Source organism: Sorghum bicolor, chromosome 1, assembly GCF_000003195.3.
Source record: "Sorghum bicolor cultivar BTx623 chromosome 1, Sorghum_bicolor_NCBIv3, whole genome shotgun sequence".
NCBI lineage: Eukaryota > Viridiplantae > Streptophyta > Magnoliopsida > Poales > Poaceae > Sorghum > Sorghum bicolor.
The window spans coordinates 63,179,550-63,205,721 of NC_012870.2; the positions used below are offsets into that span (position 1 = coordinate 63,179,550).

The 26,172-nt window shown below is 39.6% G+C and overlaps 2 protein-coding genes across 7 annotated transcripts; one reads left to right on the forward strand and one right to left on the reverse strand.

Moving 5' to 3' along the window:
• Positions 9,000 to 10,217, forward strand: LOC8077073 (protein FAR1-RELATED SEQUENCE 5). The gene has a single exon (XM_021452660.1). The coding sequence runs from the start codon at positions 9,000 to 9,002 to the stop codon at positions 10,215 to 10,217; it is 1,218 nt and encodes a 405-aa protein (XP_021308335.1).
• Positions 11,528 to 20,885, reverse strand: LOC8080432. 6 transcript variants are annotated; one of them, XM_021451463.1, is made up of 22 exons: positions 20,552 to 20,885; positions 20,191 to 20,271; positions 20,027 to 20,084; positions 19,888 to 19,908; positions 19,662 to 19,703; positions 19,122 to 19,286; positions 18,967 to 19,035; positions 18,488 to 18,541; positions 17,760 to 18,407; positions 17,470 to 17,643; positions 17,004 to 17,390; positions 16,897 to 16,942; positions 16,723 to 16,794; positions 16,427 to 16,650; positions 16,197 to 16,337; positions 15,724 to 16,112; positions 15,468 to 15,645; positions 15,295 to 15,393; positions 15,084 to 15,215; positions 14,888 to 14,994; positions 14,574 to 14,754; positions 11,528 to 11,768 (listed from the first exon to the last, which is right to left on the reverse strand). In XM_021451463.1, the coding sequence occupies exons 6-22, from the start codon at positions 19,284 to 19,286 to the stop codon at positions 11,751 to 11,753; spliced, it is 3,084 nt and encodes a 1,027-aa protein (XP_021307138.1). In that variant the 5' UTR covers positions 19,662 to 19,703; positions 19,888 to 19,908; positions 20,027 to 20,084; positions 20,191 to 20,271; positions 20,552 to 20,885; the 3' UTR covers positions 11,528 to 11,750. The 6 variants fall into 6 exon arrangements, with proteins under 6 accessions (XP_021307138.1, XP_021307139.1, XP_021307136.1 ...); XM_021451464.1 differs by having other exon boundaries at positions 19,846 to 19,908; XM_021451461.1 differs by having other exon boundaries at positions 15,295 to 15,387; positions 19,662 to 19,908.

Sequence of the window (26,172 nt, forward strand, 5' to 3'; positions counted from 1 at the left end):
AGGAATCCACGGTCTGCTATCCCCCACTTGCGCCACAAGGGTAACCACTAACAAGCTAGAAAAGGTCCTCATACTGAGCTAAAGCCAGAGCCATGTAGCCCTCACAGTTGTACTGTATGTCCCGGATGGTCAGATACAGATAAGTCCTTATGGGGAGAAACTAGAGCACCATAAGATAGCCCAATGCTCCAGCCCTCTTTTCCAAAGTTGCTAAAAAGTCCACTTTTAATGTTTATTGCATATTCCATTAATCAAATTACAAGATCATGGTTTAGTGGAGCACTAGCATAAGCTACCCAATGCAAAACCATAGGTGACAAGGTATAAGACCAATACTAGGAATTCCTTAACAAGGAGACACATGCAATATGAATAGTGTAATTAAGGTTATTAGGAAACAAGGATGATCCCATGCTATACTTGCCTTGAAACTCAGATCCTTCTTTTAGTTCCGAACCTTCCACAAACTGCTTCTTGATCACCACGTAAAAGCTCACCGACTAAACTCAGTCATCACATCAACAACAATCATCCAGAGGCAATCATACAAAGCAAAACAAACCTATAATTAGAACAATACACCAACAGTAGCAAATAAAGATAAAAAGTTTATAAAACAAATCTACATCGCTCTACGATCACACAGACGTAAAGATTACGAAAATCGGAGCTATAACGAATAAGTTATGATTTTCCTAAGATTTCCTTTAATAAAATAATAGATTAAATCTAAACTCAGATTTAAAAAGTTGGAAACTTGTAATTCAGTAACATTGATCTATAGGTTACGCGAAAACGAATCTAACGAAACTTGAACGAATCAAAACGGAGTTAAAACGAAGAATATATGAATTTTCTAAGATTTTATTTAGAAAAACAATTAATTACTTGGGTCACGGAATTAAAAAGTTTCAAACTGAGAAAACAATTTCACTAATATGTAGATCTTTTGAATACAAAACCAACGCAATTTGAATGGGTCAAATCGGAGTTGAAACGGAGTTTTTATGAGTTAAATAAGATCAATGGCAAAACTGTAAATTTGAGAAAGCGTATTTTGAACTGAGTAAGCGAGAATACGTCTTCAAAATTGGAAAGCGTATTTTTAAAATTATGTTTTGGACTGCGGGTTAGATCTTTAAAAACCAGTGGGGCTATTTTGCAAAACGCGCAGCCGAAAAGGTATCTTCCAATTTAGGCCGTCGGATCGCGAATGGGTGGCTAAGATTAGATCAGGGGGGAACTGGGGTGTTGGCCGGCCGGAGTTGGACAGGACGCGGCGGCGCCATGGCTAATCTCGGCCGGAGCTCGCCAATCCAGTGATAGAGTGCGGTAGAGCGCGAACCAAAAACACGGGGTCGCTCAGGAGCTCAGTGCGCGCTCACCTGAGGCAAAAATCGGGGCGGAGCGAAGTCGGCTAGGGCTCCCGACGGCGAGAGGCGGATGGCGGCCCTGCAGGAAGTTCGGCGCTGGTTAGCTACGCGTAGAAGGCATGAAAACACGAAAGAAGAGCTTCGGTGACTTCGCAAGAGCAGCGAGAAGACCGGCAAGCGGCTCACGGTGACAAACACGCGAAGCAGCGGCGGATTGGCTTCGACCCGGATCTCGTCGGCGGTTTTCGGTGAGAACAAAGCGACGGGCGGCTCTGGGATTTGGTAGGAGACTTGGCGAGGGTCGGGGTGAGTATTTAAAGGGGCAAACGTGCGGAGCAAGGAGTTCGGGAGGGAGATTACGCGCGGCCGGTGCGATCTCTCGGCGCAGTCCGGCTCCGTCACGAGGTAGGGGAAAGACCCGACAGATGGGTCCCACCTGTCAGCGAAACGGGGCGCGGGGTCGGCTTGTCAGCGGCTGCAGCGAGGTGGGAGGGGCGCGCTGCTTGCTGGGCTCGCTCTGCTGGCGCTGGGCCGCGAAGTGGGCCGCGCAGAGAAGAAAGGGGGGAGGAGGAGCAGGCTGCGGGGGAAGGGAGAGAAATGGGCCGAGCCCGAGACAGGGAGGGGGAGAGGGAATTCTTTTCCATTTTCTATTTTATGTCTCCCTTTTCTTTTAAAACAAAACACATTTCAAAACCAAATTTGAATTCTTTTTAAGCTTTAGTCAAACCCACTCATCAAAATAAATCAAATGCAGAGGCATGCATGCTCAAACAAGTTGCTAACTCCTATAGTAAATTTTAATTGAAATAAAAATATTATTTTTTTCCTATATTTCATGGGCACAAAAATACACAAATTAACAATTCATCCTATTTTGGAAAATTGCAAATTTTGGGGTGTTACAATTCTACCCCCCTTAAAATGAATCTCGTCCTCGAGATTCGGTTGGTGCTTACTCAAACCACTGCGGATATACTTTTCTTAGATCCTCTTCTCTTTTACAAATAGCCTCCTCTTCGGTGCACTGATTCCACTGGACTTTGTACATCCTGACAATCCAACTTCCGGTAACCCTTTTCTGTTGTTTCCAAAATTTCTTACTAGGCACTCTTGTATGTGAAATCCAATTTAACAGTCAATTCTTCTAATGACATCTGCTCTTATAACACACACAAGTACTTCTTAAGTTGAGACACATGGAAGACATCATACACTCCTTCTGAACTTTCAGGTAGCTCTATTTGGTAAGCCACTTCGTTCCATATTTCTTACATCTTGAAAGGCCCGACATACCTTGGTGCTAACCTTCCTTTCACACTTCTCTTATGTGCCACTTCCCAAAATCACATAGTTTCACGCTTTGGAACTAATTCTTTTCTCAGGCGTCAACATAACTCTTCTATCGAGTCTGTGCCACCCTTAGATTATCTCTGCTCACTCTCAATTGTTGTTCTACATCACTTAGAACTTCTAGCCCAATCACTTGAGGTCCTTATCGATGATCCAACATTAACCAATTCTTCTCCTTGTAACTCCTTTGATAGGACTACCCCCCTTAGAAAAGGTAACTAGGGGTTTAAATGGGTAGTTTAGTCCACCTCTCTAGTGTGTTTCTTATCATGAGATCTTCTAATACCGAAGAGAAACTCATGTGCACTGATGTGTACAAGAAATCTGAATTTCCTCACAATATGAGAAACACCAGCACAGTAAAATATAAATAACTCCTTTTCTGTTAATCCAATAAGGTCTTAGCTTATACCGTTAGAAACCTTATCAAATTCCCTACAACTTTCATATAGAAGGCTTCCTTAGTTTCTGTCATTAAACCTAGGTAAAACAGCCATACATGATATTCCTCCTGACAGTGTCTCAGCACCTATGCAGTAACTTGCAGCTGTCATATCTCGAGCTACATAAATCATATGGAGACGATCCTTATATTGTTGAAAAGCTTATGAAATCCTCTAAAACTTTAGTATACAACTTTTTCCCAGATTCTAAATTTAACTTGGCTGAAAATAGGGAATACCAAAACTGTCCAGACTTTGATACAGAACACAAACATCCAATTGTAAATATCATATCTCAGGTTCTCCTTATCCAAATAAGTTCCAGCTTATACCTTTGGAAATCTTAGCAAATTTTCTATAACTTTTCTATAGAACACTTTTCCAAAATCTATAGTTATATTTGTCTCAAACAGCATGTTCCCAAAACTGGTCCAGATTCTGGACAGCGCAACTATACCGTCTTGTGATTTTCGTAATTCCCAAACCACAACAGCTATGAGGGTGATTCTTGAAGTCAGAGAAGGATCTTGAAGTCTACTATTACCCAGAATTCTCACATGATTTTATGGTCCTCCGAGATTAGGGATTTGAACTGAAGAAGATAAGTTGCTCCCAAAAGACAGGGTAGGGAAAACAAGAGAAACTAAAACCCATCTATTTATTCATTAGTCCTTATACCTTAGACCTATAAACTAAATGAAATTGTGGAGAAACCCACAAGATCATTGCACTCATTACAAAAATCCAACTCAAACATAAGCACCAAGACAAACCAACCAAACATTAAAGGTTCACACAGCACACATATATGCCTAAACTCAACTTTTGCTACTAACGTTTATTACAAAGGGGAACTTCCTACTTCTTAAACATAGTGTGACTGCAGCGGCATCCAGGGTAGCATCTCTTGCGTGGAGTTAAGCGAGGTATGTCCTCCACCTCATTGATCTTAGGTAATCCACCACGACTTCTCCACTCATCAATCTCATCAAGGGCTTCCTCATAGTGTTGCCTTACTTCTGCCAATTCCAGTTGACTGTCTTCTAGCTTTTGATGCATGACTTGGATAGTCAAAGCCATCTCTTTTAGTTGTTCACTCTGCTCCAAGTAGGGGTCAGCCATCACACATTGCAAAGTGCCTGGTGGACGACGAGGAAGATACTTTTGTTTGCCATTCTTCCTCTCTTCGTAGTGCTTCCCATGATATGCCAGAAGAGCTTGATGGGCAGCATCAGATATGCTAGCATGCTTACTGAAGCGGTCACTGAGAGACGAATGAATGGATTCCACCACACGTGAACCAGTAAACTCATTCCACCTGGTGATGTATGCTTCTGTGCTCCAGTGGCTCTCATACTTAGGATGAGTCCACTTAATGCACTTATACTCCACCTTGGCTTGCTGTTCAGGATAGTGGTCTTGTAGTATACGCACAAGCCGAGGGTGAAAGAAATCTTCGCCACTAAAGGATGTGGTAAAGTATTCCTTCCGCCAACAAGTATGTCTTGATGGGACCGGGCGAGCTTCTTCATACTCTGGTTCCGTTAAGCCATAGATACCCCGAGTTAAGCATGGTCTTCCAGAGTTGTTGCGAGCAAACTTTTCGTTACGAACCATCTATGGAATTAGACCAAGAGGGAATTAGAATAGAAGCAATACTTTTAGAATAGAATTAGATGATAGAAGCATAAGAATTTTAGCAAATAGCAAGGGTGAGTTAGTAAGCATGAATGTAGTGAAGCAAAGATGACTAGAACGACCATTTCTATCTAGGCTTGCGTCCTACAGTCAGCATTGCTCTGATACCACTTTGTAGCACCCGGTTTTAAGAACAAAACCAGATACACACCATATGTGAGCCCAGGAAGTCAAATCTCACATATAGCCACAAATAAGGGTAATATCAATAGTCAATGCTTATATATAACGAACTTAGTATAAAAGATATAACCTTAGATAGCAAACAGCGGAAAGACACTCCGTTCTTCAGGCGAAAGCTCCAAATCCACAGGGACAACTGACTGGTTGAGCACAAGCCTAAACTCTTCTCCAAACTTGCAAGCTGGTACCCATCCGGGATTTTTATCCAAATAAAATGTAAAGGCAAGCGTAAGTACATCTCGTACTCAGCAAGAATAACATAGGGTTCATGAGGCTCAAAGGCTAGACACTGGTTTAACTGCATGTAGCTTTTAGTTGTCACAATTTTAGCATATGAGTAGCATCAAGTTGTCAAGTCCCGAAGTAAACTCATGATCATGTAAAGTGAATATAGAATAGCATAAACAACATATTAACAACAATAACATTAATGATTTGCCATTAGTGATCATTTATTCTGTATTGGTCCAAGGCCGCTCGTGACCGTGAGCACGGCTGATATATCAGTTTTACACTCTGCAGAGGTTGTACACTTTCACTGTGAGTCATGATTTACCCTTTCGCCCGAGGCCCGTCGACCTCTTAGCCCACTACCAAGGAAGACCGGCAGGGTTCACTATGAAGCCTTTCAAAGGTTCGTCTAACAAGTTAGGGCCGCTTGGTTTCGTTAGTCAGTCCGTGTGACTCACCCGCAGGAATCCACGGTCTGCTATCCCCCACTTGCGCCACAAGGGTAACCACTAACAAGCTAGAAAAGGTCCTCATACTGAGCTAAAGCCAGAGCCATGTAGCCCTCACAGTTGTACTGTATGTCCCGGATGGTCAGATACAGATAAGTCCTTATGGGGAGAAACTAGAGCACCATAAGATAGCCCAATGCTCCAGCCCTCTTTTCCAAAGTTGCTAAAAAGTCCACTTTTAATGTTTATTGCATATTCCATTAATCAAATTACAAGATCATGGTTTAGTGGAGCACTAGCATAAGCTACCCAATGCAAAACCATAGGTGACAAGGTATAAGACCAATACTAGGAATTCCTTAACAAGGAGACACATGCAATATGAATAGTGTAATTAAGGTTATTAGGAAACAAGGATGATCCCATGCTATACTTGCCTTGAAACTCAGATCCTTCTTTTAGTTCCGAACCTTCCACAAACTGCTTCTTGATCACCACGTAAAAGCTCACCGACTAAACTCAGTCATCACATCAACAACAATCATCCAGAGGCAATCATACAAAGCAAAACAAACCTATAATTAGAACAATACACCAACAGTAGCAAATAAAGATAAAAAGTTTATAAAACAAATCTACATCGCTCTACGATCACACAGACGTAAAGATTACGAAAATCGGAGCTATAACGAATAAGTTATGATTTTCCTAAGATTTCCTTTAATAAAATAATAGATTAAATCTAAACTCAGATTTAAAAAGTTGGAAACTTGTAATTCAGTAACATTGATCTATAGGTTACGCGAAAACGAATCTAACGAAACTTGAACGAATCAAAACGGAGTTAAAACGAAGAATATATGAATTTTCTAAGATTTTATTTAGAAAAACAATTAATTACTTGGGTCACGGAATTAAAAAGTTTCAAACTGAGAAAACAATTTCACTAATATGTAGATCTTTTGAATACAAAACCAACGCAATTTGAATGGGTCAAATCGGAGTTGAAACGGAGTTTTTATGAGTTAAATAAGATCAATGGCAAAACTGTAAATTTGAGAAAGCGTATTTTGAACTGAGTAAGCGAGAATACGTCTTCAAAATTGGAAAGCGTATTTTTAAAATTATGTTTTGGACTGCGGGTTAGATCTTTAAAAACCAGTGGGGCTATTTTGCAAAACGCGCAGCCGAAAAGGTATCTTCCAATTTAGGCCGTCGGATCGCGAATGGGTGGCTAAGATTAGATCAGGGGGGAACTGGGGTGTTGGCCGGCCGGAGTTGGACAGGACGCGGCGGCGCCATGGCTAAGCTCGGCCGGAGCTCGCCAATCCAGTGATAGAGTGCGGTAGAGCGCGAACCAAAAACACGGGGTCGCTCAGGAGCTCAGTGCGCGCTCACCTGAGGCAAAAATCGGGGCGGAGCGAAGTCGGCTAGGGCTCCCGACGGCGAGAGGCGGATGGCGGCCCTGCAGGAAGTTCGGCGCTGGTTAGCTACGCGTAGAAGGCATGAAAACACGAAAGAAGAGCTTCGGTGACTTCGCAAGAGCAGCGAGAAGACCGGCAAGCGGCTCACGGTGACAAACACGCGAAGCAGCGGCGGATTGGCTTCGACCCGGATCTCGTTGGCGGTTTTCGGTGAGAACAAAGCGACGGGCGGCTCTGGGATTTGGTAGGAGACTTGGAGAGGGTCGGGGTGAGTATTTAAAGGGGCAAACGTGCGGAGCAAGGAGTTCGGGAGGGAGATTACGCGCGGCCGGTGCGATCTCTCGGCGCAGTCCGGCTCCGTCACGAGGTAGGGGAAAGACCCGACAGATGGGTCCCACCTGTCAGCGAAACGGGGCGCGGGGTCGGCTTGTCAGCGGCTGCAGCGAGGTGGGAGGGGCGCGCTGCTTGCTGGGCTCGCTCTGCTGGCGCTGGGCCGCGAAGTGGGCCGCGCAGAGAAGAAAGGGGGGAGGAGGAGCAGGCTGCGGGGGAAGGGAGAGAAATGGGCCGAGCCCGAGACAGGGAGGGGGAGAGGGAATTCTTTTCCATTTTCTATTTTATGTCTCCCTTTTCTTTTAAAACAAAACACATTTCAAAACCAAATTTGAATTCTTTTTAAGCTTTAGTCAAACCCACTCATCAAAATAAATCAAATGCAGAGGCATGCATGCTCAAACAAGTTGCTAACTCCTATAGTAAATTTTAATTGAAATAAAAATATTATTTTTTTCCTATATTTCATGGGCACAAAAATACACAAATTAACAATTCATCCTATTTTGGAAAATTGCAAATTTTGGGGTGTTACAATCCTCAACTCACAGTATATATGTCCAGGAACATACACAGGACTAATGATGGAGCAGATAAGGAACTCACAAGAAGATAACAGAATACCAGCAAGTTACCAGGTAATGAAAATTGTACATTCCATCAATTTACATGAAAAAAATACAAATCTTACAACTCCATAGAGGATATAAATAATCAACTACCACAATGTAAATAAAACTAAATGTTAATTTTCATACTAACTGAAATCAAATATGCAGGATCCATATGCAACATATACATCTTTGCTACTTGGAGACATCAACACAGAGGTACACATGTTCAAAAAAAACTTCCATTCAGAAATAATTTGAAGACTTTATATTGAATAACCATGATTTAATTATTGCAGCTAACAGAAATGCAGATTTCATACATGACAAGGCAAGACTCAACACAAAGTTACCAAAAAGAAACCAAGGAAGATAACCAGGTAAAAAATATCAGAGCAAATATAAGATACAAAAACATAAACTAGTGGGTAGGCTATCAAAACTTACACTTCTATGACAATGATATGCAGTTACATGAAGGAGTCTATGGAAGCTTCAATGACTTCATCAATTGGGACTATGATGAACAAGAACAAGAACAAGAGGTAAGAATTTAAAAAGAAAACTGATGCATACATGAGAAAGAGATCAAAGTTTAAAATAAGATACTTATCTTCTTCATGCATAAATTTCAGCTTGCAGCTCTGGAACATGAAACAATGGCAGGGGACAACTACAATTGGAGAACCAACATATTCAGCGATTTGAACATTGAGCAGGTAACAAGGAAAAAAATTATAAACAAACAAAATAAAATATTAAAACATATAGACAATGGATTAATAAAATTAATTATTGATGCATGTAGGAGACATCACATAGCAATGGGATAGAGGATACTACAGGAGAGAGTAATGTGACAAGAACAATACAACTAAGTGGATCAGTATAAGGAACATCAAGCAACATGCAACAGGACACAACAAATGGAATGTCATGCACAAGTGAAGCTGTAAATCAGAGCATAAACAGCAGGGAACAAGATCAAATGCTGACAGAAGAAGAGATTGATGCATTCATTGAGTCAGAACAGAGAGCTGCTAGAGAGGGAAACAATGCAGACTGTAATAGCAGATATACACCTCAATTGGGGATGGAATTTGAAAGCCGAGAAGATGCCCACCATTTCTTCCACTTCTATGGATTCCTAGCAGGATTTGAAATAGTGAACACACATACAAGTAGAACCACAGACAAGAAAAGGAACAATGAAATCTTCAAAGTTGAAATGAAATGCCAATCCTATGGCAAAGCTAGAAAGAAGAAAACTAAAGGAGATGTGGAAGAAGTAATAGACATACAGACAAAAAAGAAGGATAAAGGACCTATGAGGAAAACAAATGTACAGATCAAAACAGACTGCCCAGTGGTGATGGTGGTGAAGGAAGAAAAAGGAAAATGGAAAGTAATCAGATTGGAGCTAGACCACAACCATCCACTAGATCTAGGAAACAGACAGCAGTTATTCAGTGGACACAAGTACATGTCTGAAATGGAGAAGGAATTAATTAGAACTCTAAATGACAACAACATCCCTACTAGAAAAATGATTTCCATACTATCCTATCTGAGAGGAGGTGTCACAGCTCTACCATACAAGAAGAAAGATGTAGCAAATTTCAGAACTAAGTTAAACAGAACAATCACTGGATCAGACATGAAGCAGGCACTAGACTACTTTAGAGAAAAGAAAGCAAAGGACCCAAGCTTCTTCTACAAGTTTGATGTGGATGAAAATCTCAGAGTAAAAAACATTTTCTGGAGAGATGCAGACTCAATGAAATACTATGCAGAATATGGAGACTGTGTGAGCTTCGACACAACATACATGACAAACAAGTACAACCTACCCTTTGCACCATTTGTAGGAGTGACAGGACATGGACATACATGTTTCTTTGCATGTGCATTCATATGCGATGAAACAATAGAAACATTCAAATGGTTATTCGAAGCATTCATAGAAGGAATGGGTGGAAAGCATCCAATGACAATTATAACTGATCAAGATGCAGCAATGAAAGCAGCTATAGAACAAGTGTTCCTTGATACAAAGCACAGAAATTGTTTATTCCACATTAAAAAAATGCTACAACAAAAATTTGAAATGCTTTGCAAGCAATGAAGGATTACCAGAGGAGTTTGAAGATATCATAGGCAACTCATTGACAGTACATGAATTTGAAAGCCTGTGGACAAAGATGGTAGCAGATTACAAACTGGAAGACAACAAGTATTTCAACAAGATGTGGGAAATGAGGGAAAGATTTGTACCAGTGTACTTCAAGAATGATTTCTTCCCATTTCTTCAGAGTACAGGCAGAAGTGAAGGAACCAATGCAAGGATCAAGAGCAATGTAGGACCTACATACAGCATCACAAGCTTTTTAAAGGAATACCAAAGAATTGTAGATGCAATAAACATAGCAGAAGCTAGAGAAGACAATGCAAACAAACAAAAAACTCCAAAGATGATGGAATTTGGTTACAGCATTGAACAACAAGCAATGGAGATGTACAACAGAAATATATTCAGCAAGTTCATGAAAGAATTACGAGCTACAACTACACTAAGTTATAAAGAGTTGGAACAAGAAGGACATTATGAGGTATGGGAGAAGACAAATCAAGTATATAACAAACACAGGCAAAGGAGATACATAGTCATCACTAACCTATCACAAGGGAGAGAAGACTATAGCTGCATATGCTGCAAATTCAACAAGGATGGAATCCTTTGCTCTCATATCCTCAAAATATTAGTAGAAACAGAAGTAAGAAAGATTCCAGACAAGTACATAATTGATAGGTGGAGGAAAAAGGAAAGGAGAATAAACCTGAAAAGGGTGCAATCATCAACAGCTACAGATGATATCCTCAGATTCAACATCTTGTCAAGAGCAGCAGCACAATTAACTTCAAAAGGATCAGCAAAGGAAGAAGCAATGGAATATCTACTAGATGAGTTCAAAAGAATTGAAAAAAAACCTAGATATCATCATGTCACCACCAAATAGAACATTACCTGAAGGAACACAACCAGCTGAGGCATCGGGAGGACAAACTGATAATGCAGACCAACCAGGCATACAGATGAGACAAGAGGCAGATGATGGAACCAATATGCAAGACCCAGAAAGCATAAAGAACAAAGGAAGACCAGTAAAGCCAAAAAGATGGAAAGATATGGTTGAACAAGAAAGACAAAAATCAAATGCAGCAAAAAAGAAGAAGGCAAAGAAAGGAGGAACTTCATCAAGTAAGAATACAGAAATAATAGAAAATTCCATAAATATAATACTTATATGGATAGTATATACTAACAAGAATAACAACAATGCAGGTCCAAATGGAAAGAGCAAGAAGAAAATGAGAACAACTACAAGCAATGCATATATTGAAAGAGATGGAGCACAAGAAAACAGCAAGGCAGAAGACAAAAACAAACAAGACCATCAATGAGGACGGAGAACAATATTATCTATTACATTGTAGCAATTATAGACCATAGGTCATCATAGCAAGCATTTTAGTTTTATATTCTACTCCTATTACAGAAACATCCATATATGGACAATGTAATGTCTGAACATTTGTGCCTCTACTTAACACTAAGACATCATGTGAGCATTAGAGCTATATCACAACACCAAGTTGATTACACGTCTTGGTCATCCTGTCAAAATTATAACAGTAAAAAAATTATGTAACACCCAAAAATTTATTTTCAATCAATAGGAATTAATTTGATTTAATTAAGCATTTTTTTGTGAGCATTTAATGTAGTAAATAAATAAATTCTGTTGAAAATAAAATTTATCATAAGTTTAGAGACATGGCTGTGCATTCATGCTGAAGCATAATAATTTTTGTGCTGATTGTATTTTATTTTATTTACTTTATGCTCAAAAGCTCTTTTAGAAAATGCTTTGAAAAGAAATAGAATAAAGAAAAGAAAAAAAAAGAGAAAGAACTCACCTGTGCTCTCGGCCTGGTGGCCCAATCGGCCAAGGTCCAGTTTCTTTTCCCCCACGCCCCGGCCCAGGTCGCGAGCGGCCCAGCTCGCCCCAACCGCGCGCCTCACCCTTCTTTCTTCTATCGCTGACGACCCGGCCCCGCAAGTCAGCGCCCCAACCCTTCTTCCTCGCGTGGCCAAACGGGACTCTCCCCAGGACCGAATCCAATCCCAGGAACAGCGCGATTTTCTTGCCGTTTTGCACGAACCGAGGCCCTATAAAGCATCCCGTAGCGCCTCGCATGTTCCTTTCGCATCCAAACCAACTAAAACCGTGCCCTAGCCACCTCTATCGGCGTTTTGGATCTTGCCGAGGACCGCATCCTTTTCCCGTCGCGACGCGAGCTTCTCGCTCCCTCTCGGCCCGAGCCAAGCCCCTAGCTACGTTCGCGGTGAGCTTCTCGCCCTCCCGGTATTTTCCTTTCAAAAAACGGTGCTCGGAAAGGAGAAGTCGAGGAGCTCCGGCGAGCTTCGGCTCTCCGGCCATGGTGGCCACCGCACCGGAGCCGGCAGCCTGCTGGCCGGACCACCGCCTGGCGCCCAGACGCACTCAAGCCGTCCAGATCGAGATCAAGGGCCCAGAAACAAGGATACCCCTTCACTCGCTGTTTTGCTAAAGAGTCCCTAGAAAATTTACATATCAACCCGCGGTCCAAAGCGTGTTTCAGGGAAATACGTCTTCTCTTTCTGAAAACGTAAAATCTGCCGATTGAATTTAAAATACGTTTTCAGCTATTTACAAGATTGCCACTGATTTTATAATGCTCATAAAATATTCGTTTTAACTCCGTTTTTGTCCATTCAAATTCCGTTGTATTCGTATTTACGATCTCTACATGTTAGAAATATTAGTTTACTGTTTTGAAACTTTTTAATTCTGCAGTAGCATTTAATTAATTATTTCTTTATAGGAAATCTTAGAAAATTCATATCTTTCACGTTTTAATTCCGATTTTCGTGAACTTTACGTTTGTGTGATCGTAGCGCTGCGTAGAATATTTTGATAAACTTTTATATTTGTTTTACCACTGTTTGGTGTAATGTTCTAATTATACCTTGTTTGCTTTGTGTATGATTGTCTCCATTGGATTGCGTGTTGTTGATTGATGTTTGGGAATAGACGGTGAGCTGTACGTTGGTGATCAAGACCAAGCTTTTGAAGACCAGCGGGCTCAGAAGAGCTTTGAGCAAGGCAAGTATAACTTGGGATTATCCTTGCTACCTATTCACTTATAATTACACATATATATCATATGCATGCTATCACCTTGTCGACCTTAGCAAAATCATAGATGATTGTTACCTGGATTCCTTGTTACCTACTTGATATGCATTTGGTGTAGATGTGCTAGTGCTTGATATAATCCATGATCTTGTAAGATGATTAATAGATATGCAATGAACATAAAAGAATGACAAATAACTGTATGAGATCTTGTCTGTAAGTGATCACCGGGACAACAGTGCAACCATGAGGGCTATAATGGCTCTGGCTTTAGCTCAGTATGAAGAACTTTTCTAGCTTGTTAGCGGTTACCCGAAAGGGCGGAGGGGTTGAACCGTTTTGGGTATAGTACGAGCCCCTGTCCCTATGTGTATAGGCTGCGCGTCATTGTGCCATTCGGAAGGGGGGTATCTATATCTGCGCGCAAAGGAAACCTTGCGGCCCTAACTTGTTAGACGAACTTTTGAAAGGCTTCATAGTGATCCCTGCCGACCTCCCTAGGAAGGGGGTTAAGAGATTAGCTACCTCGGGCGAAAGGGTAAATCATGACTCATGGGTAAAGATGTACAACCTCTGCAGAGTGTAAAACTGGTATACTAGCCGTGCTCACGGTTATGAGCGGCCTTGGGGGTTCTTGCTGCGCCGACAATGAGCTTATTAAGTTGTTATGTTCATTTGATTATCGTTTATGCTATGAGATTAATTATGCTTACACTTGATCATGTGATTAGTGGATTATCTATGCTACCTTGGCATTTGCCATTTAATTATGAATATGCTATCCACTATTAAAAGCTAAATGCAGTCAAACCAGTGTCAGCTATTTGAGCCTCATGAACCCCTGGTTATACTTGTTGAGTACGATATGTGCTCACTCTTGCAATTTCCCAACACCTCAGGATATGATAATGAAGATGACTGGAATGAGGATTATCGCTATGAGTACTAGGTTTGGAGTCAACCAGTCAACAGTGTCCCTGTGTGGAGCTTCCGTTGAGAGCGTTGTTTACTTTATGCTATCATTTTTGTATGAGACTATGTGATTCAATATATATTCCGCTATGTAATAAACACTGCAATGGTACATTTGAGATTTGTCTATTTATGTGTGCGACTGTTTCTGGGGCACATATGAGTCTTTTATGCATCCTATTTTGTTCTTAAAATATGGGTGTGACAAATTAAGAACTGCAACATTACAAAAAAACAAACAAACTAAAAAGTAACCTTGAAAATGTTACCTCAAACTGATAACTGGTAACAAGATCCTTGCGACCTGTGTTCTTTGCAGAGAAGACGAGATCATTAGCAAACTTAATCCTCAAATTAGGGATATCAGATTCCTTGAAGAGAGTGAATATAGAAGAACGAGGAGATTTCCAGTGCTCAAGAAACATCATGGCAAAAATACCAGAATCAGAGCTGCATACAAACAAACAAAAAATAAAATTTCCAACTTAAAAAAATATAAAACATAAGATCACATTCATAAAACAGAATCATATAAAAGGAAACATATGAAAAACCTAACAAAATGAACAGGAAGATAACTTACAGATTATTAGCAGCCTGCTTAGGAACAAAATGATAAGAAACTGTGTAACCATGGAAACCCATATCAATCAAACCAAATTTCTTCCACCAAAACTTGAAATTCGAAATCTACAAACAAATATATAATAAACAAAAAGATATTTAAAAGGAAAACACATAAAAAAGAAAATAAAATTAAACTGAAGAAATTTTCATACCAATTTGTCCCTCATTTCAACCTGGTACTCATCTTGTAACCCATAGTATGAATCCAAGAAAACAAACGAACGGTCCTTTATGTCAACCACAAAGACAAACCAGTGCTCATCGTAGAGACAAGGGAAGAATAGCTAACATTAAAAAAAGTTAGATAAGAAGATAGATTAAAAAATAAAGACAAGAAAAGTTAAAAGATTAAAAAGGCAATACCAAGTTAGAACAATAAAGAGGCCTTGACTTGGAAGTTCTGGTAAAAGCTTTGTTCAAGATATCTTCATTGGCAACATCACTATCCTTTAGAAGCTGATCCTACACGTAAATGAGTGTAAAAATACATACACTCAAAAGTAAATAGAGACAAATAATAAAAGAAAAGCACTTACAGATATGCTAGAAAAGAAGTAGTGGCATTTAGAAACATCAAGATGACCAGATGGCTGAGAGTATAGATGATAGCAAAATGCAGCCATAACAAAATTAATGACAAAACCACCAGGCTTAAGAGATTCACCAAGAGCCCAAAAAGTGCATCGAACTCCTCCAAATAAGATAGCATCATCACTGAAATAAACGATTAAACAAAAATTAATCAAAAATTAAAAAATATAAGAATAAAAAATGAATAAAAACAAAACATACCCACTATTCCGAGACATGGCCAAATTACATATAGCCTTGTATTTCATAATCTGAGACTTGCTAACTTTGAATTTTACCCTTTGAATCTCAAACTCATCACTCACATAATGACTTGGCTTAACAACCCTCCTAGGGCCATGAAGAGGAACCTTACCACCAGTAGATGATTCTGAAATCTTGAAATCAGATTTACTAGAAGATCGACTAAATTGATTGCCAATAACAGATGGATAACCATGAACCTTCGAAACAGAAGGACGAGGAGTAACAAGACCAGAACGTGAACTCTGCAATTTTGAATCATACAAAGCTTCTGATTTCTTTCCCATTGACATAAGCTTCTGAGATAGAGATCTTGAACCAACAATAGTAACTTCAGGAGAAGACACCTACCAAACAAAGAAAAACAAAAAACATCAATTAAACATAAAATTAAAAAAAAAATAAAAATAAAACAATAAGTACATAATTACATTAATAGGAAGACCAACTGAAGAACCAGCCTTAGAAGAAGATTTCAGCTGTGAAATAGGAGGCAACTTCTTTGACAGTTCAGGAGTTATATGAGGAGATTCATCATCAGAAAAAGGTAAAGTTTGCATAACAATTTGACCCTGAAAAATATAAAAAACAAACAAATACAATAAACAAATTCAAATGCAATAATAAAAAAGAAAACAAAATAAAACAGAAAGAAACTTACTGGAATCAAATGATCTTGAGAATTAATTGCACCAGCTAAGACATCAGAATCATGATCTATAGCAACATGAATTACATCTTCAACGACATGTGAAGGCAAAGAATTAGAAGAAGATTTCCCAACAAGATGACATGGTTGAACACTTTTAGGCAAAGGATCATATGGCTGAGTGGGAGCAACATCTGAACCAAATTTAATTTGCTTCTTCAAACATGAAGGAACACCTAATAAAATTTAAAAATGTAAATATTTAAAAAAAGATACAAAAATACAAAGGACAAATATAAAGAACTCACACTTGGAAGATGAACTCGGAGCAACACCCACAACACCCTGACATCCTAATGGAGAACTAACTGGAGAAACAACTAATAAAAACACAAAAACAAAAAGTATAAACAACAAATGAGTACTAAAACATGACAAAAGACAATGGATCGGTAATGAGTGGGCAAAAGATGATAGCTCACCGGTATCCTTTGCCAAAGAAGCTCTTTTATCTTTCTCAACATTAACCTACAGATCAAATGAATCAAAAAAAGGAAATACAAATAAAAAATAGAAGTATAAGTAATACCTGAGAATCATGGGGTTCATGAATTGCATTGACATTTTTTGATGCACTAGCCATAACAGGAGAAACAGTGGGAGGATCAGAAGAACTCTCATAATCAGCAAACTCCTTCAAAACCTTAATAACTAATTCCTCTGAATTTTGCTTAAATGAATAGACATGATTCATCAATTTGGAAAACATTGTCTTCAATTCAACAGGAAGAGCACCAAGAGATACCAAATCAATGGGAATAGAAGGAAGACAACTATTGCAATGATCTTCAATCACTTCCAACAAACTAGCCTTCAAACTGTCAGGCACATGACAACCACAAGCTTCTTCAAGCTTAGTCAAGAACTCAGCACCATCAGAAAATTCAGCTCCTGATTCTTGATGAGAATGCAAAGCCTACCAAACAAAAAACAAATAAATCAATAAATATATAAAGACAAACATAACAAAAAATGGAAATATGACCAAAAATTACCTTATGATAGCATGTCTTTTCAAAATCAAGAAGAGGCCTCATTCCATAACCAGATGGAGTTTTTACATCAAGATCAGAAAAATCTTTGATCATATTCTGCTTCCAAACCGCAATTCGAGGAAAGGATTCAGATACATGACGATGAGAGAAGTCAACATGATCCAAATAAATAACCTACCAAAATACAATAAATAAGTTAACAAACAATAAACAAAACAATCTAAACATAATGACAAAAAAAAGAAATCAAAAATAAGAGAAACAAAACACAGAGAAAACAGATAACTTACAGCAAGATAGAACATACATCCTCCAAGAGTACCAGAACTTTTCTGACCAACTTTCTTAACTTTGTTAAAACTCTTAACACCATCAAGCAACCAACGCAAAACAAAACCTGACCAGTCAAAAGAACTCATATGCTCAAGGTCTTCAAAGATACCAAGGTAGCGAGGGCTTGGAACCAGATTAGAGTTGGGACAAAGAAAACAATGCAAAGCCACAACCAAAAAACATATCAGCACCAGATCATCAGTAAGATCATCAGCAGTCAGCTTATCAGCAAAGAAAGAAACTTGAGGCAAAGAAGTCTTATCAATCTTAGATAGAACAATAGCTCTGCCTGCTGAGTAATTGGAAGGAAAAGGAGTACCACTAACAGGAATACCAAGAACAAGATTCATAGATTTTGCAGTCAATGATATAACCTTCCCATTAACAATCAGATCTCCAGACTTAGACTCAATAAGAGAAGCCAACCACTTAGTAAACTTCTTAGGGACAAAGCACTTGTCAAAAAGCAGCAGTGAACCAAATCCATATCTCCTGATAACATCTTTCTTAGCTTCAGACATGGAAGTAATGACACTAGAAAATTCGCTGAGAGACTGCCTAGTGAACCCACCAGATGAATGGCTTGAAGATTTCTTTTTCTTGGACTATATTAACAAAAAAAGGAGAAATAAATAAAATATACAGAACTAAAAATTTAAAAATAAAATTAAGAAAAGAATCATACCTGAGATACCAAAGCCAGATACATTTTACGCTTTAAGGCTCTGATCCTGTTAAACTGAAACAACAACAAAAAATATAAATAAAAATATTTAAAATGAATTAAAACATAGGAAAATAAATAATAGTATCTAAAAACGCTAATTCAAACAAGACTTAAACTGAGACTAAAACTAAAAAAATTAGAAAACAAAAGTTCAGTAAACAATTACAGAATAAGTGAGTCAAAAGATGGATAAATGAAGACTGACATAACTAAACTCTAACTGAGGACTACAACAGCAAAAGATGGGGAACAAACATATCAAAGGTAAACTGAAATACAAAACTACAACTAATAGGCAACAACTGAACCTAAGCATCACAATTATACAGATATAAAGCTAATATACAGGTAGCAGCAAAACACATACAATGAACAAAGAAGAAATTAGAAACAAGAAACCAAATAGAAACAAGAAAATATGATAGAAGGATACATACATCTTTCAAACACTCTTTATACAAAGTTTTGTTAAACCTTTGAGGACCTGAATCATCAGATGAAGAATCCTAAAAAAAAGGAAAAGAAAAAATAGTTTAAGTACAAATATATAAAATAAATCAACAGAAACAAACAAATTAAATATATAACTTACCACAGAAAATAGCTCAACATCAGAACTTGATTTATTAAGAAAGGAATCATCATTAGCATATTGGGAACAGACCACATCATCACTCTGACTGCCTTCTAAATCAACAAATTCATCTTGAGAACAAACATCTTCAACTCGGCGCTTTTTTCGACCTCTAGTCTCCATCTACACATAAAGAAACATGTATCAGGTAAAAAGAAAAGAACAAAAAAAACATGATATAAGACTATAATTTTTAAAAACTGAAACTTAGAAAATTAACTAAAGTATCAGCTAAAGCTATGAAGCCTAATACAATTTGTACTTCAATTGAAGAAACTTAACCTAAATAACTAATCACCTAAATCTAAAAATGGATTATGCTTAACAAAATTGAAAGCTGATTCAACTAAAAACATATTCTATTAAACTAAACTACAACTAAATATAGGTTCTAATCACCTAAAACTGTAACATATTAAACTAAATTGATGTTGAATAATGCATAGAGCCATTGAACAAAACATTGAATAACATATAAATTGACAGAGGAAAAATTACCTTGTACCAGACGCTGAACAAATCTTCAGATGAATAGGGACACTGAAGAACATGACATCGTAGCTCCAAAATTACCGACAAAACCACAAACATTTACAAGGAAATTTGGTCAGATTAAAATATACACAAACACAAGCCACATCCGACACAAAAATAACAAAACTAACAACACAAATGAACGAACCCTAGCACCATGAACGAACCAAACTCCGCATGAGCAACAAACCTTGCACGAACAGATCAGACGCTGTCCAAATGGAAGAAAATATAATAATACATGAGATTCAGGATGTATGTGTATGCGTACAACTTAAATAGATTAGATCCATTGAACTAATGAAGAAATCGAGATAGAAATCACACACCCTAGCGCACAATCCCTCGATACACCTCAGTCAACTCCAATCGCCTCTTCGAGATCGACTGACAGATGAGAAAAACAACACAAGAGATTCAAAATACAAGCAAAAAACTCAAATACCTCAGATCCATGAATCCAAGAGGAAGAATAGACAGACAAATCACGAACCCTAGTGCGGAATAGCCCAGAAGCCTCGCATCGCCTCGAGTCGCCCTCTCCAAGCTCCACTGACAGACAACTGAAACGTATCTAGGAAATGAAAGGAGCAGCGGACGTGAGGAGTCTGGTCCAAAACCAGAATATAAGGCGCGACACCCAAAAAATCGAATAGTAGGTGCCGACAAGATGGTCCCACATGTCAGACAAAGAGCAAAATAAAAAAGAAAGAACGACACAGATGACACACCGACGAATCGGACGGCTGCCCACGATCGAGTGACCGAAGCGATTAAATCGCTCGAGTGAGACACAGATTTAGCGTAAAAAAACTCTTCTACAGCTATCATCTAGTAATATATATATTTATTACCTTTGATAAGCTGCTCTAGGTTGCAGACATCAGCCGAAGCATAGATTGCACGGCCATCACGAAGAGCATCGCCAAAGATCTCCTCCGTCTCTCCGGGGCCGAGTACAAGAGTAGGGGTGAGGTCAGTCACCCGGACGCGCCACTCACCGGAGCGGAGCAAGGCCGCCACCAGGTGCCTGGCCATGAATCCCCGGCCGCCGGTCACCGCGCACCACCTCGTCTCCCGGCGACCGCCATTATTGTCATCGTCGCACTGCGAGCCGATCTATCTTGCTAAGCTAGCTAGCTAGAGAACTGCAGCGGCTGCAGGACGCGCACCTTGTTGTTGACTCGCTCGTTGTATGTGTTCACGCATTAGTCCTTGCATATATGTATTTATAGTCACGGCAACGAACCCTGTCGTTAACGCGCCATCGTCTGAAGTTGTTGCACTGATCGCTTTTCAAACCACGTGTACAGCCTGTGTTTTGGGGCGACATATACCTCACAGTCAATAATGCACAATTACTTATATATGGAAGGATCTTTAAAAAGTCAGCAGATTCGATTTGGGTCATGCTACTGGCCAAATGTATGCGGTTTTTTCGATTCAGTCAATATACGTGTGGAACAGATTCTAAACTGATTGTGGTGGAAAGAAGCGAATAGACGGCACTAAACAGCGTGCTTTGTGCAAAGCTTCTTCTCCCTGCAATTCCTTGCACAAGGGAATTTACACGTGAACGCGGAAACATCACGGCGAGAGCATTGTTGGGGAAAATCACCTCGGCTTCATTATATCCATCCCCCCATGCCTCCCTTCTCCTCGTCAGCCCCCACACTCCTCTCCCTCGCTAGCCCCCACACCTTCCTTGGACTCGTTCTCCAGCTCGCCGGCCCCCGCGTCTCCCTTAGTTTCTCGGTCTCTGTCATCTAGCTCGCCAGCCTCGGTGTCTCCCTCTCCCTCCTCTCTTGCTTGAGCGCCGTCAACTATGCCTGCATTGTTATTCTAGCCCTCCTGTGGTTGTGCCCATAGATCTCCTCCTACAACATCCTCGTCCTTTATCCTTGATGTGACCAAGATGCGAGAGGCACCTGCAGACTAGATCCAACAAGGGGACACTGCGGTAGCGACAACATGGAGATACATAGTCGTCTCATCACCCCTAGCCTTGTCATCTTCTCCGTTGGTCCTCCCCCACCATGCATGTTGTTGCTGCTAGCCATCAAACCTCGTGGAGGAAGAGACTACCAAACGATTAGCTTTCTTCCATTTTACTTCTATGAAAATCTAGCTTGTCAAGAAATCTAGCTTGGAACTTTAGCGTGTGGAAACTAAGTTTTTCCAAAAAGGGCCTATTTATCTTCTTTCGGCATGTTCATTAGGTCTTTTATGTGGAACACATTCACCCTATTTCAAGTCATTAACTTTGCCAAGGGTTCTCACTTTTTTCTTAGTTTATTTTAAGATTTAATGGCACGTGCATGGGTGATTGTATTCCTTTGGATTTGTTTTAGAATTTCATGGTGCTATTCTTGTAGTAACAGGCGATATACCCATCAACAGCAAGACAACTATGGTAATTTTTCAAAATCGAGATCTGTTAACTCAGTCTCTCCAAGGTTCTCATAGAATTAGAATTTATGTGTTTGAGCTTTGTAGGATGAGTGTGCATGAATGTTTGTATGGGTCTGCATCCATACTAGGCAAATCGAAAAAAGGTAAATTTAAAGCATGTTTTGATGGGGTATACAAAAATAATTGAGGGTACTTGAAACCTAAAATGTGTGTTTTTAGTATCACTATTACACGGTATCGATTTACACAGGAACAGACAAATAAGGATGCATTTGGATTCCTTGCCTAGCCTAGCTTTGCTTTGCTGAGCAAAGTTCAAACAACGTTTGGTTTCTTTGGTGGCTACCTCGGTTCTTGTGTGTCTTCGAGGTTTCTGCTTGCTTCTGCAGGGGAGCCAATATGTCTTGCCTTTGCTGGCAAGATTGGCTTTGCTAAGCCAGGCCAGGGGAGAAAACATGGCAAGACATCCAAACACGTCCTAAGATAATGTTATAGTGATACTAAACCAAACATGAGCTACAGTTAGAGGAGGCAGAGACGCTATCAACAAGACCTATGCCACGCCTAGAGCTCTGTGCACCGTGCGTACCCTCAGTGGTGCTATGGGTTGCTACACCCTACATAGCCTGGGTTGCTACACCCTACACAACCCCCATGTCATTGATAGACACCTCAATCATGCAGTCGATCAGGACCATGAGGATATATTGCACATGGCCCCCCATGACACACCAAAAGGGGAACAGCGAACAAAAGGAGAATGGTAGCTATGGCTCAACAAACCATGTCAACCTCTCGTGAGATAGCGGTGGTGCAGGATGGACGAGAAAAAACATGTCAAGTGAGGAAGGAAAACTGCATGGTGTGGGAGGCAAGGCCACCAGGTGGTTGACATGACCCTTGTCTTTATGTTCATACGAAGAATGCATACACCACTGTGGTTGGCAGGGAGAGGAATAGGCGTAAGACTAAACGAGGAAGGCAGTCGTTGAGTTGGGATTGGGGTGCACTTGCAGTTGTGGGGCTAACCCAAGGGAGACGAAGACAAGAGTCGTTGAGCCTGGTCTGCCTTCTCTATGTGCCTAGGTCGGATGGAGGGTAAGAATTTGGCCCAATGTCTAGGACTACTTTGAATTCAGCTAGAAATTTACATATGTTATAGAGGTATTTTGGATAACGTCTAGACCATGGCTCTATGCCCATATTCACCCCTACCAAGCAAGGCACAAAGCTATAACATGAAAGGAAATGCAAGAACTAACAAATGAACAAGAAAGTATTCATTAGTGAATATACACCTTCTCCAATCGATGGGTTTCAAGCTGAGCACAACTTTATGAGCCTCTCCCCACAAAGTAGCCCCACAGGAGGATGTCCTAGTCCTTCGTCGAGTTGTCTAGCTGCTAGAAATGACAAAAGTGTTCAATCTTCACTTGATGAATTCCAAGCCATTGATGAATTCCAAGCCAAGAACACCAAATGCACACTCCCGACTCACAATCTTAACTTGGAATACCCTCAAACCCTCCACAAACTCACTTTATGTGTATACCACAACCATCCAAGAAACCTCAGAATGATCTAGAGAAATCACAGAAAGGACCAGGCTAACCCACTCTCTTTGCGCGCTCAATTTATTTGAGACTCTTTGCCACTAATTTAGGCTTTGTTTAGTTCCCAAAAAATTTTACAAAATTTCATGTCATATCGAATCTTGTGACACGTGCATGGAGTACTAAATATAAATAAAAGAAATAACTAATTGCACAGTTTATCTATAATTTGCGAGACGAAACTTTTGAGCCTAATTAGTCTATAATTAGATAATATTTGTCAAATACAAACAAAAGTGTTATAGTGTCATTTTGTAAAAAAAATTTGGAACTAAATAAGGCCTTATTCAAGCCACGACAAATTTATTCAGACCACAGTAGTAATAAAACTGTGACTTTACTTATTTCGTGACTTGTATGATAGTTGTTTTACATAAAAAAACATAACCTTTTCACATAATATCGGATTACTTTATATCAAAACCGTAGAGTTTAAAGAGATCTGCATCTTTATGGTTGATTATTTTTTAATTTTAAATAGTTTATAAGTCTAAATATTTAATATAAGTTCTCATATCAGATTTGATATGATTAAAAATGATATTGTATAGAGACAAAATCAACATTAAAGTTGTAATACCCGACGAGGTCTACAACTTTTTACCTAACAACTGCGCCTGATATTCGGATGACTCAAGCGCAGGGGAGACCGTGTGGGCCAATTGGGCCAGAGGCTATGTGGCTATTGTGGGCCTGCGGCCCACGGATGGATAGTTTGAGCTGATGACCTGTTGCGCTCACAAGCTGGTTCGTTACTGTAACGAGTTGAAATACTGGCTTAGCTCGAGCTGACTGCCTGACTCAAGTCACTAACGAAGCGAGTTCTACGAACTAGTACCTCCCCCGTCCCAAAATAAATACACAATACATGTCTTGCATCTTAAGAAGTCAAACATTCTCAAATCTAATTAGATTTTTTAGAAATAATATTAACATTTATATCTTTAAATATAATATATGTTTACTATAAAATTGTGATTGATCTAGCGTTGTTTGTTTACAATTAAGCATTAATATTTTTATTTATATATTTAGTCAAACTTACAATTTATTGGATCCTCAAAAGGCGAAATGTAAACTTATTTGTGACGATAAGAATGGTTTTTTTTGGTTCAATGCGAGAGGGACGAAACAAGTGGAATTTGAATGATTTTGTTTTGCACTTAAGGCGGGTACAGTAAAGCCACGTTAGTGGTCGTAACGCCAAGATAGCTTAGCATATTCCGACGTGAGAGAGAGTACAGAGCAAAGAGAATAAGTTTGTCATTGCAGGCTACGCCGATCGCTTGCACTGTTCGTAGCTGTGGGTCCCGTTAGTGAGAGAAAAACAAGATAGAGAAAACAAACTGTTGGGCCCTATATAAATTTAAAGCTATGGCCATGTTTATATCCGAAATTTTTTTGGATTTTGACACTGTAGTACTTTCGTTTTTATTTGACAAACATTGTCCAATCATGGAGTAACTAGGCTTAAAAGATTCGTCTCGTGATTTACAGACAAACTGTGCAATTAGTTTTTGTTTTCATATATATTTAATGCTCCATGCATGTGCCGCAAGATTTGATTTAACGAAGAATCTTGAAAAGTTTTTGTTTTTGGGGTGAACTACTAAACAAGGCCTATATGTGGAATTGGAGGAGAGCCTAGATTGTTGTAGGACTTGTCTCATACGCTAGTCTCTTGATGACTCAACTTATGTCTTGTTTATTTTGTAAAAAATTTTAGATTCAACTGTAGCACTTTTATTTCTATTTAACAATTATTATCCAACTATATGGGCTAACTGGGCTTAAAAGATTTGTCTCGTAAATTACAGACAAATTATGCACTTAGTTATCTTTTTTACTTATATTTAATACTTCATGCATGCATTCAAAGATTTGATGTGATAGAGAATCTTGAAAATTTTGGGGAACTAAACAATGTCTAGCCCCTGCTTATAGGCTATAGCCAAGCTTAAACCTGCTCTTATCGTGCATATGAGGCGTGCGTGTACTCTTTCTATACCCAGATTAATAGACGTTTAGAACAGAATTGTGGTAATCAAAAAGTGATTAATTAGGAGGTAGTTTTTCTACTTTGCGTTCGCGTGGTACTAGGACAGATGCGTTCCGTAGCTCAGTTAATTGGCTTCTCGTGGGCCGAGGCAGCTGGTCGCGAGTTGGAGTTCTGGCCGCGCGCTCGCGTCCACACCTCCCGCTGCACGTGCACAACGTCTATCTTTGTGAAAATGGCTGGCCTAAAACAATTATTAATCTGGGTATGAAAGGAGTATGTGTGGAGTCTGTCTTCACCGAAATTCACCACCGCAGGAAATCCGGATTCTGCTGGTAAGACGAGATGGCGACTGCGATCCGATCACAGCCACGATCAGGCGCAGTGCTCCAAACAGCGAGCACCAGCCATCCCAAAACCATCAGGATTCTGCCACCTGGGGCATCTCCGAGCC